Source organism: Lissotriton vulgaris, chromosome 6, assembly GCF_964263255.1.
Source record: "Lissotriton vulgaris chromosome 6, aLisVul1.2, whole genome shotgun sequence".
Lineage (NCBI taxonomy): Eukaryota > Metazoa > Chordata > Amphibia > Caudata > Salamandridae > Lissotriton > Lissotriton vulgaris.
Window position 1 is genome coordinate 791,743,378 of NC_141694.1, and position 13,327 is coordinate 791,756,704.

Sequence of the window (13,327 nt, forward strand, 5' to 3'; positions counted from 1 at the left end):
AACGCTTTCCTTACTGTTGCACCCACTGGAGTGGGAATAGTAATTTTAACCCCTATGCTATCCAACACTTTCCCTACTGTTGCACCCACTGGAGTGGGAATAGTAATTTTAACCCCTACGCTATCCACGCTTTCCCTACTGTTGCACCCACTGGAGTGGGAATAGTAATTTTAACACCTACGCTATCCAACGCTTTCCCTATTGTTGCACTCTTTGGAGTGGGAATAGTAATTTTAACCCCTACGCTATCCAACGCTTTCCCTACTGTTGCACTCTTTGGAGTGGGAATAGTAAGTTTTTACCCCTACGCTATCCAACGCTTTCCCTACTGTTGCACCCACTGGAGTGGGAATAGTAATTTTAACCCCTACGCTATCCAACGCTTACCCTATGCTTGCACTCTTTGGAGTCTGAATAGTAATTTTTACACTTTTGTTATTGTACGTTAATAATATTGGCTATTATTTAATTATATTTTGTTACTATATATACATGTTTTAAGAAATATGAATTAAATTTTATTTTTTACTTTCATTAATTATTTAATTATTATAAGTTAATTTAAGTATTTTAAGTATATTTTAGTAATTAATTTTTAATAATAATTTAATTTAACATTGTTTTTAGTAAAGTCGATATTTTTTAAAACTATATTTTTGTAAACGATATTTTTAACTCAATATTTTTGTACTTACCTGTTTGTAGATAGAAACTCGATATTTTGTCAGTCGATATTTTGTCAACGATATTTTTGATGGTCGATATTCTGTCTCTCGATATTATTTTGGTGATCTATCTTAAAGATATAATTACAATAATAACCAAACTCTTCATGAATGTTAAACAACATAGTCTTTCAAGTAATTGGGCAAAGAACACTATGCCTCGGGTAAAGATTGGTGGAGACACCTGTACCGGCAGACATATTGTTATCAGACTTATTCATAGGATAATTGTTCTTGAGAATGACAACTCGGTTCAAATACCAAATCTTGCCATTTTCCAATTTGACAGCATTGTTGAAACATTTAATGACACGCATGTTAGCAGCCTATTTAGACCAAGATAAAGCACCTACAGGAGCTTTTACCCGTACAACATTACCTACCTTTACAACAACTTTCTTAACTTTTTTCCGTTCATCATATTTTAACTTGTTTTTGAGTTGAAGTTTTTCTTCCCTTAGTCTCCAAGCACCAATACTATTGTCTTTAACACCTTTTCCCCAAGTCATCCAACTAGGACATAAGCTAGTATTGGGAGCTCTGCCTTTGAACAATTCAAATGGCGATTTGCGGGTAGAGTTGTGAGTAGAGAAGTGATGAGCTAAGATACATTTTTGCAATTCTTCCTTCCAATTCAAAGAATTTACACTAGAGAGTTGAATGTTCTCTTATATGACCCTGTTGAACCTTTCAACTGTTGAATTTGTTTCAAGATGATAAACTGCACATTTCTTTGCACAATACCACAGGATTGTAGGAAATCAGACATTAGACCAGAACAGAACTGGGGACCATTGTCAGATAAGAGTGTTTTTGGAAATCCTTATTTCTTAAATACATCCTGTTAAAAGGAAATCACACAACGGGATGTAACATCCAAAACGGATGAAACCTCAACCCATCTAGAATAGAGATCAATTAGGACAATAAGATAGGGAGTGAGATGTTCTCCATTGAGTGGACCAACAATGTCAATGGTAATATCTTCCCACGGACCATTGGGTAAACTACGACATACCATGGGAACAGTACGGGGAGTGTGAATGTTATCACTTATCTTGCATTACAGCCACTCTCACCTCATGTTAAATTTCAAGTTCCATTCCGGGACACCAGACGAAGCCATTCATGCAAACCTCTAGCCCTGCTGAGTTCAGGATCTCAGATCACCCCCTTTATATGTGTAACTCTCAAAGCGAGGAAAAGAAATCTCTATTACAGCTCACAACAAATTAATTTCTGAGGGCAAAACAATTACAGGTGATTCAGTTGAGACACTGGGAGAAAGTGGAACGCACAAAGTCTCACGTACATTAAGTAGAACAATAGACCAACAAGAATCAGTATGCAGGCCCAATCGATCTCATGAACATTTCTTACCATTCAGCAGTGTCAGGCAGACGGCATCAGCCATGCTCCAGAAAGCAGGGAAGACAAAAAAGACCGCAAACTGATCAGGGTGAGGTCTCCACAGTAGTAGGGCAATTATACATGAAGCGCTTGTAACTGCGGCTGTTTCGGAGAAAGTAATCATAACACATGTAGGATTAGTGTTCAATGATCTGTGTTATGGTCTTAGAAACTTTAAATTTCATATCTACTTAGTAAGAAAAAATAAAATATATCAATTAATTGCATAGCTTACGGCATTCAGATTCTAGTGAATAAAGATAACTCAGATTTGAAAATAGGAAGAGGAAATCCCTTTGTACGACGTGGATCAAAAATATTGTTTAATCAGCAAGAGATGTGCATTATCAGCTTGAGCAAACTTTTAGAGTGAAGGCTGGCACACATCAGTCACCAACACATGAAACTCTTTGCTCCTTTTTTACATTAACCAGCAAAACAAATTCAACACCTGTGCACCAATACCCAGGGGCATATTTATGAGAGCCTTTCACCACGTTTACACCACGCAAAGAGGTACACACATGACACAAGTGTCTGAGGCAACTTTATGATCCACACAAAGCCATCTTGTTTGGCTTTAAGTGGCCTCATATATGTATAATAATGAATTTTGCATTGCTTTTATGGTTTTTATTAACCGAAATAAAGATATTTAACTGACTGACAAGTGGCCTCATAAATCTTGAGTAAGACAATGCAGCGCAAATCGATACCTTACTCTGCACAAAGGAGGCTTTCCTTGGGCATTGCTGTGGGTGTTCCCACGCAACTCCCATGGATTTCGATGCATTCCCAGATTTACAAGGACTTGTAAACCTGGGAATGCGTCACAATCTTTCACCTCCTCAGGGCAGCATTAAAAAGGAGAAATATCTTCATGTCTCCTCGTTTTTTCCATAGATGGAGGAAACACCTCCATGGATTGTTTTCATGCAGGGCGGTGTACCTTCCTGCATAAAAACAATCTTGCCTACAACACAGGCACCATGTACCATGGTGAAAGGGTGCTTGCGTTGGGACTAGGCTGAAGAAACAGCACCAGTGAATGGGGAAATGACAGGAATGCAACGTATTGGATAATTATTGTGAATTCCTGCCCTTTCACTTTGACGTAACTTGCTGCACTGCCTTGTGCCAAAACCCCACAAATGAGGCCCCTAAGCAGTAGCATACTTGCATAGAAAGAAAAAAAACAGTGGTGCTGATTTGTCAACATTTTGCAAAGTCACAAGAAGTAATGCAAGCTGCTGCGCTATCTTGGCACAAAACGCTATTTGATATGGGAAGTAGTCAGAAAAAAGTAACGCCAAGGGTTTTGTACTACGTTGGATTACTTTGTACCAAATGGCATCCCCTGGGTGGTATGCTACTATAACAAGGGGAAAAATGTACATGGGAGTAAATCTACATGTGTAAATATACTCTTTGGAGTAAATTTACTATTGTTGGTTATTCACATTTTATGAGTGTAAACTTACCACAAAGTATATACATGTATGTTTCCAGCCCTGAATTTGGGGGTGGGACCCAATTTCCAAGTGTAATGTTGCTACTAATTGGTTGGCCAGATCTGAGCTGTGATCCATTTATGAATGATTTGAGTCCTTTTAGGGTGCATTCATTTTAGAAATATAGTTTGTGAATAGAAATGGGCATACTGTTTTGTGAGTAGGAGCATGTCCCTCCCTAAACTCCTCCTAGCACTCTCTTAACCCCACCCTACTCCTCCCTAACTCCTTCCCATTTAGTCATACATATTTGAGTTATAATTACTTTAGGGCATAGGTTACTTGAGATAACTATAACTGGTGAATTTCAGGGGTTTTGCTTATTTAAAATGTCATGTTTTAACTGACAATTTCACCTATCTATAACTACCCCTCTAAGGATTTTTTTAATGTAAAGTAAGATATTTTTACCATAGCTAACTATACCTGTCACTTTAACCTAAGTTTTTAAGTAGATTTTAGTGGATTTTTAAAGTAAAGTAATAAAAAAAGAAAGTTTTACTTAAAAAAAACAACAACATGCATTTAAGTTTCTGTCCGCTGGACGTACGTGCTGGAGCACTCTGCATACAGAGAGCGAGTGTTCGGCATACGTACCTTTTGCTCAAAGCCCAGGACAGATGCAGTATATTCCCTGACAGTTGCAGGTTCCATCGGCGAATCAAGACAACTGGTGTAGTATCCCATATCCCAAGTCTATTGTTTTTAATCACATTGTTGTTCCACATTTTCACTTTTTTGCAGTTGCTTTTGACTGATCCTGAAGAAGGCTGCAACACTTTCAGAGGTCTATAGGCTGAAACATGTTGCTCGCTTTCAGATACAGCTGTCTCTAATGTCTGCAGCTACATCACACGCTATTTGTTTTTAATCCTGTCACAGGGTAGTAGAATAAGTTCGCCTTAGCTAAGCCTGTAGGCAGTTTTAATCACCACTCACCACAGCACTTCACTTCACTTCAAACACATCGCGCTCATGTAGGGATTTAGGACCATCATCTCCTACAAAAATATCCGTGCGCTCCTCCCTTGTAGAGAGGGGGTTGTTGCCCACATCACGACTAGGTTCTTGACGTGAGAAGGCACCACTATTATTATTATTATTTATTTCTTATATAGCGCTTGAATCGATCCCCGAAGGGGTATCTCTGTGCTTAGAATGGGCTGTGAGGGTGTGTTGCAGTCACACCAAAATCAGGCATAGAAAAGAGTGGTCTTGAACATCTTCCTAAATTGTTGGTGCTCAATACATTGTCTCAAAATCATGGCAAGCTCATTCCAGTATCGGGGGCCAAGATGGGAGAGAGCTCTTCCTCCTAATCTAGCTTTTTTTCACTTGAAGCACCACAAGAAGATGTTTGGCACTCGAGCGAAGAGATCTAGAAGGTACATATGGCGTGAATTTCTTGGAAAGGTAGGAGTGTCCCAAGTGTTATGTTGCGACTAATTGGTTGGCCAGATCTGAGCTGTGATCCATTTACGAATGATTTGACTCCTTTTTAGATGCAGTAACTTTAGAAATATAGTTTGTGAATAGAAATGGGCATACTGATTCATGAGTGGGTGCATGTCCTCCCTAAACTCCTCCTAGCACTCTCTTAACCCCACCCTACTCCTCCCTAAATCCTTCCCATTTAGTCATAAATATTTGAGTTATAATTACTTTAGGGCATAGGTTACTTGAGATAACTATAACTGGTGAATTTCACGGGTTTTGCTTATTTAAAATAGCATGTTTTAACTGACAATTTCACCTAACTATAACTACCCCTCTAAGGATTTTTTAATGTAAAGTAAGATATTTTTACCATAACTAACTATACCTGTCACTTTAACCTAAGTCTTTAAGTGGATTTTAGTGGATTTTTAAAGTAAAGTAATAAAAAAAATTAAGTTTTACTTAAAAAACAACAACATGCATTTAAGTTTCTGTCCGCTGGACGTACATGCTGGAGCACTCTGCATACAGAGAGGGAATGTTCGGCATACGTACCTTTTGCTCAAAGCCCAGGACAGATGCGGTATATTCCCTGACAGTTGCAGGTTCCATCGACGAATCAAGACAACTGGTGTAGTATCCCATATCCCATGTCTATTGTTTTTAATCACATTGTTGTTCCACATTTTCACTTTTTTGCAGTAGCTTTTGACTGATCCTGAACAAGGCTGCAACACTTTCAGAGGTCTATAGGCCGAAACATGTTGCTCGCTTTCAGATACATCTGTCTCGAATGTCTGCAGCTACATCACACGCTATTTGTTTTTAATCCTGTCACAGGGTAGTAGAATAAGTTCGCCTTAGCTAAGCCTGTAGGCAGTTTTAATCACCACTCACCACAGCACTTCACTTCACTTCAAACACATCACGCTCATGTAGGGTTTTAGGACCATCCTCTCCTACAAAAATATCCCTGCGCTCATCCCTTGTAGCGAGGGGGTTGTTGCCCACATCACAACTAGGTTCTTGACGTGAGGAGGCACCACTATTATTATTATTATTTATTTATTATATAGCGCTTGAATCGATCCCCGAAAGAGTATCTCTGTGCTTAGAATGGGCTGTGAGGGTGTGTTGCAGTTATACCAAAATCAGACATAGAAAAGAGTGGTCTTGAGCATCTTCCTAAATTGTTGGTGCTCAATACATTGTCTCAAGATCATGGGAAGCTCATTCCAGTATCGGGGGCCAAGATGGGAGAGAGCTCTTCCTCCTAATCTAGCTTTTTTCACTTGAAGCACCACCAGAAGATGTTTCGCACTCGAGCGAAGAGATCTAGAAGGTACATATGGCGTGAATTTCTTGGAAAGGTAGGAGTGTCCCAAGTGTTATGTTGCTACTAATTGGTTGGCCAGATCTGAGCTGTGATCCATTTATGAATGATTTGACTCCTTTTTAGATGCAGTAACTTTAGAAATATAGTTTGTGAATAGAAATGGGCATACTGATTCCTGAGTGGGTGCATGTCCTCCCTAAACTCCTCCTAGCACTCTCTTAACCCCACCCTACTCCTCCCTAAATCCTTCCCATTTAGTCATAAATATTTGAGTTATAATTACTTTAGGGCATAGGTTACTTGAGATAACTATAACTGGTGAATTTCAGAGGTTTTGCTTATTTAAAATGGCATGTTTTAACTGACAATTTCACCTAACCATAACTACCCCTCTAAGTATTTTTTTATGTAAAGTAAGATTTTCTTACCATAACTAACTATACCTGTCATTTTAACCTAAGTTTTTAAGTGGATTTTAGTGGATTTTTAAAGTAAAGTAATAAAAAAAGAAAGTTTTACTTAAAAAAACAACAACATGCATTTAAGTTTCTGTCCGCTGGACGTACATGCTGGAGCACTCTGCATACAGAGAGGGAATGTTCGGCATACGTACCTTTTGCTCAAAGCCCAGGACAGATGCGGTATATTCCCTGACAGTTGCAGGTTCCATCGACGAATCAAGACAACTGGTGTAGTATCCCATATCCAATGTCTATTGTTTTTAATCACATTGTTGTTCCACATTTTCACTTTTTTGCAGTAGCTTTTGACTGATCCTGAACAAGGCTGCAACACTTTCAGAGGTCTATAGGCCGAAACATGTTGCTCGCTTTCAGATACAGCTGTCTCGAATGTCTGCAGCTACATCACACGCTATTTGTTTTTAATCCTGTCACAGGGTAGTAGAATAAGTTCGCCTTAGCTAAGCCTGTAGGCAGTTTTAATCACCACTCACCACAGCACTTCACTTCACTTCAAACACATCACGCTCATGTAGGGTTTTAGGACCATCCTCTCCTACAAAAATATCCCTGCGCTCCTCCCTTGTAGCGAGGGGGTTGTTGCCCACATCACGACTAGGTTCTTGACGTGAGGAGGCACCACTATTATTATTATTATTTATTTCTTATATAGCGCTTGAATCGATCCCCGAAGGAGTATCTCTGTGCTTAGAATGGGCTGTGAGGGTGTGTTGCAGTTACACCAAAATCAGACATAGAAAAGAGTGGTCTTGAGCATATTCCTAAATTGTTGGTGCTCAATACATTGTCTCAAGATCATGGGAAGCTCATTCCAGTATCGGGGGCCAAGATGGGAGAGAGCTCTTCCTCCTAATCTAGCTTTTTTCACTTGAAGCACCACAAGAAGATGTTTCGTACTCGAGCGAAGAGATCTAGAAGGTACATATGGCGTGAATTTCTTGGAAAGGTAGGAGTGTCCCAAGTGTTATGTTGCTACTAATTGGTTGGCCAGATCTGAGCTGTGATCCATTTACGAATGATTTGACTCCTTTTTAGATGCAGTAACTTTAGAAATATAGTTTGTGAATAGAAATGGGCATACTGATTCCTGAGTGGGTGCATGTCCTCCCTAAACTCCTCCTAGCACTCTCTTAACCCCACCCTACTCCTCCCTAAATCCTTCCCATTTAGTCATAAATATTTGAGTTATAATTACTTTAGGGCATAGGTTACTTGAGATAACTATAACTGGTGAATTTCAGAGGTTTTGCTTATTTAAAATGGCATGTTTTAACTGACAATTTCACCTAACTATAACTACCCCTCTAAGTATTTTTTTATGTAAAGTAAGATTTTTTTACCATAACTAACTATACCTGTCATTTTAACCTAAGTTTTTAAGTGGATTTTAGTGGATTTTTGAAGTAAAGTAATAAAAAAAGAAAGTTTTATTTAAAAAAACAACAACATGCATTTAAGTTTCTGTCCGCTGGACATACATGCTGGAGCACTCTGCATACAGAGAGCGAATGTTCGGCATACGTACCTTTTGCTCAAAGCCCAGGACAGATGCGGTATATTCCCTGACAGTTGCAGGTTCCATCAACGAATCAAGACAACTGGTGTAGTATCCCATATCCCATGTCTATTGTTTTTAATCACATTGTTGTTCCACATTTTCACTTTTTTGCAGTAGCCTTTCACTGATCCTGAACAAGGCTGCAACACTTTCAGAGGTCTATAGGCCGAAACATGTTGCTCGCTTTCAGATACAGCTGTCTCTAATGTCTGCAGCTACATCACACGCTATTTGTTTTTATTCCTGTCACAGGGTAGTAGAATAAGTTCGCCTTAGCTAAGCCTGTAGGCAGTTTTAATCACCACTCACCACAGCACTTCACTTCACTTCAAACACATCACGCTCATGTAGGGTTTTAGGACCATCCTCTCCTACAAAAATATCCCTGCGCTCCTCCCTTGTAGCGAGGGGGTTGTTGCCCACATCACGACTATGTTCTTGACGTGAGGAGGCACCACTATTATTATTATCTCTGTGCTTAGAATGGGCCGTGAGGGTGTGTTGCAGTTACACCAAAATCAGGCATAGAAAAGAGAGGTCTTGAGCATCTTCCAAAAATTGTTGGTGCTCAATACATTGTCTCAAGATTATGGGAAGCTCATTCCAGTATCGAGGGCCAAGATGGGAGAGAGTTCTTCCTCCTAATCTAGCTGTTTTCACTTGAAGCACCACAAGAAGATGTTTGGCACTCGAGCGAAGAGATCTAGAAGGTACATATGGCGTGAATTTCTTGGAAAGGTCGGAGTGTCCCAAGTGTTATGTTGCTACTAATTGGTTGGCCAGATCTGTGATCCATTTACGAATGATTTGACTCCTTTTTAGATGCAGTAACTTTAGAAATATAGTTTGTGAATAGAAATGGGCATGCTGATTCCTGAGTGGGTGCATGTCCTCACTAAATTCCTCCTAGCACTCTCTTAACCCCACATTACGCCTCCCTAAATCCTTCCCATTTAGTCAAAAATATTCAAGATATAATTACTTTACGCATTAAGTTATAGTTACTTGAGATAACTATAACTGGTGAATTTCAGGGGTTTTGCTTATTTAAAATGACATATTTTAACTGACAATTTCACCAGATAACTGCCCCTCTAAGCTTTGTTTTTCCAGTGAATTACTAAGAACTTTTGTATGTAAAGTAAGATATTTTTACCATAACTAACTATATCTGTTACTTTAACCTATGTTTTTAAGTGGATTTTAGTGTATTTTTAAAGTAAAGTAATTTAGAAAAAGTTTTACTGAAAAAGAAAACCAACATGTATTTACGTTTCTTTTAAAATATTTTGTAACCTACAACATGCAGCTGTAAAACCCACTACCAGGATGCCTTGCTCGCTAGCTGAAGAGCACAGAGCTCTAGTTAAAAGTGTTTTGAAAAACTATAGTAACCTCCCTGGGATCATGGATTTAATGACCCAGGAGACCACTGCTTTTTGCTAACCAGATTCAGATTGAATCTTATCAGTTGGTTACTCGACTTTGCAAAAGGCTTTCAGAAGCCTGGGGATTCAAGTCCATGTCCATGCGACAACTTCTCTGACCAAGAAACTTTGCACTTTACTTTTTTTTATGTTTCCCTGCGGAAAAAACGAATTCTTCTGCTATTGAGCTCATGTCATTTTGCCCAGGCAAGGCCAGCTTTATTATACTTGCAGATGCTGTCCTCACCTATGGATTTGCCTTGAAGTTGCTAACTTCTTCTCAGTTGCTCTAAGGATTAGGAGAAAGACCCCTTTTGTTTAGCTGAATTTGCACTCTATCTGATGAAATGTATACGCACTTTACCTAGAAAAATGTATATGTTTAATGGTCCTAGGGCTAGATGTATGAAGCTCAAATGGGTTCACAAACTCCGAAATTTGCAGAATTTCGACGTTTGCGAACTCATTTGAGCAAAATGGTATGTATGTAGCAAATTTCAGTGCAAAATAAGGAATCGCAAATTTGCAATTCCTTATTTTGCGATTGCATTTAAGGAATCGCAAAATGTGCAATTCCTTAAATGCAATGTATGATGCAAACAAAATTGCTAGCTGTCCCTAAGGAATCGCAAATTACCAGCAACTTCAAGTTGGTGGTAATTTGCGAATGTCTTAAAAAATGCCAATTTTTGCATTTTTCAAAGTGCCATGTGATGCATGTATGTGCACCTCATGTGCACCCATGCTTATTTCGGGGGTGCAACAGGGTGTCCTTTGGACACCTTTGCACCCTTGAAATTATTCTCAATTTTCGAATAGCAAATTGCGAATCGCAAATTGAGAATAATTTCACATTCATTCCTATGGGCCTCCTGGCCCATAGAAATGAATGGGAAATCATTCCTTAATTGCGATTAGCAATTTGCTAATCGCAATTAAGGAATTTTAAGAAATCGCAAAAAAATAGCGAATTTCTACATACATACCATTTTGCAATTCTCAAATAGCGATTCCTTAAAAATCGCTATTTGAGAATCGCAAAAGTGTATCTTGAGACATCTAGCCCATAGTATTTTGTTTTTAATGACTCATATCTTTATTTTATCTTCTGTAAATACGGTTTTAGGAAAATGTATTTGTGCAAATGGTACATGTCACGCATTTATGGCTTTTAGATGACTTGTTATAACAACTTCTCTTGGTACATTTACTTTTATCCTTGTGCTTTTATGGCCTTTATTAGCTGCATAAATAATGTTTTATCTGACTGACCCAGGAGACTTAATTTTAAAAAGGTTTGGTGGTGCTCCTTTCTCTTCCTGGGTCACCACTAAAATTATGTTATGTGAAAATGCCTTGGGTATTATGGGGTGCTCATTGGGAGGAGCAATGCATAATAAAGAGGCTGCTCTGGCCACTCATTTATTAACATTGTTTCCATTTTTTATGTTTCTCTGTGTCCCGGTTCCACGCAGGGCACCCTCTGCTGTTATTTTCTTTGTGGGCTGAAGGGGGAGTCCAAGGGTCACTGTGGCAATTTGTTAAAATGTATCTGGGTCACCCCAGACAATTATGTTTGTTGGGAGTTGCGGGGGGAGCCTGAGGGCCTCTACGCCCCCACCATTTTCCTGCAGGAGCTGGCATCATCAACTTAAAAAAAAAAATTAAGTGGGCTGCCCAACCAGGTCATCCCACAGCAGGGATCTCGTTGGGGAGGGGGAGGAGGCCCAGGGGCCCCACAACCTTGCCGACTCCCCAGCTTGCATTCATACCGGTTGCAACAGGAGGCGTCTCTTCACTGCCAGTAGCCCTGCTGTTGTTTGCATTTAGTCCTTCTTCTCTTTTCCAACCATAGTTGAAACCTCCACTAACATGTTGTTAGCAGAAACCTTGGTGTGCTAAACACTTAGTCTATTTTCTCGTTTCAGCTTCCTTCTCCTGCGCCTCACCCTCTAGTGTGATGTCAGCAGGTTTGCTGTATTTTGCTTTTAGCTCTTCTTCCCTTTTCCCACCCCAGACTGAAACATCCTTTAATATGATGTTAACAAAGGCCTGTGATTTGATTTATACATCAGACTCACTGTCTCAGTTTAGGTCACAGCTTGTTAACTCTGTGCACCCAGCAACAACCAGGACAGCATGACCAATTACTCTAAATAATGTGCTGTCCTCAACACAAGTGTGAACTCTGTGGCAGTTTGTGCCTGCACTGAGGAGAGCGCACTAGTGACAGACAGAGCTACCGCTTGAAAATGCACCTCCATCTTTAACTTGAGGCAGATTAGCCACAGGCTGAAGGTGAGGCAGGGATCCCCTCTTCAGGCAAGTTCAATAACTCCACCTGCCTGCAGGGGCATGCCTGTGGGTCCCTGGGACCCCTGTGAATTCCTCCCAAAAAGTGCCTACAGAAAGGCACACTGGCTGTGGACCGCATTCTATATGGCGCACAATCAGTGCATCTCCTGACAGTTTCTTTATCCTTGGACCCCCCTCTGTAATACATGGTAATACATTGTGGGTGCAATAGCATAGGGTTTCATCATTTGCAAGGGGCCACACCACATGCCGATGAGGAAATGCTCCTGCCTGATACATTTTACACAAAGGATCACACATATCTGCAGCACCTTCTGTAATACCAAAGTGCTATGTGGTTGAAAACAACAAGTGCACAGGCCTGGTGCACCATAGACCACTTTGTTTAACCCCTCCCTGCTGGTGACGGAACCACTCCGTCATCAGCCACGGTCGCGCTGTGCTGATGACGGAGCGGTTCCGTCACGGCCCGCTCGGCACGCCTGCGCGGCGCGGATTCCGCGCCTGCGCTTAGCGTTCCATTGAGCGGGCGGGGCTGTGACGGAACCGCTCCGTCATGAGCACAGCGCGACCACGGCTGGTGATGGAGCGATTCCGTCACCAGCATGGGTGCGCCGCGCGGCCCCCCCCGCCTCCATAGCACTGCAGCGGAATAGCCGCCGCAGCGAAGGGGTTAATATGGCTCCAGGGGTGCTATATGTTTAGTTCATTGCTATATTTGTTAGGGCCCTCAGCTATCTCCTCTCAAATGATATCAAAAACATTCCTGTTTTCATCACCACACCATTTATTCTCCCTCCTTCAGGCTGCTGATGTGCTCCTATGACAGCTGTGTCCATGATCTGTCAGATCACATAAGAAAATAGGAGAAGCCCAATTTTTATATGAACAAACTGAAGCTGTTCTCTTCCAGCTGTGAATATTCTAGAGAACAAACTACAGCATTCTTTTATTAAAAGGCAAGACATCTTACCGAAGGACATGTTGCTTGGAGAATGATGGTCCCAAAGTAGTCAATGCGAAATGTAATTAACATTATTCGTGTTTAAGTTCATAGGCATACACAGATGTGAGTGTAAAGTAGATGGTCTCTACTGTTGTATGCAGTAAATTCCTCGAAATAAG

The 13,327-nt window shown here is 40.4% G+C and overlaps 1 protein-coding gene across 1 annotated transcript in view; it reads right to left on the minus strand.

Annotated features, from left to right (window-relative positions):
- LOC147708012 (N-acetylglucosamine transporter UNC93A-like) overlaps positions 1-13,327 on the minus strand; it is a 324,953-nt gene that overhangs the window by 5,875 nt on the left and 305,751 nt on the right. The window contains exon 8 of the mRNA XM_086926826.1: positions 2,106-2,237. Coding sequence (XP_086782952.1) covers positions 2,106-2,237 — 132 coding nt within the window. The remainder of the gene's footprint in view (positions 1-2,105; positions 2,238-13,327) is intronic.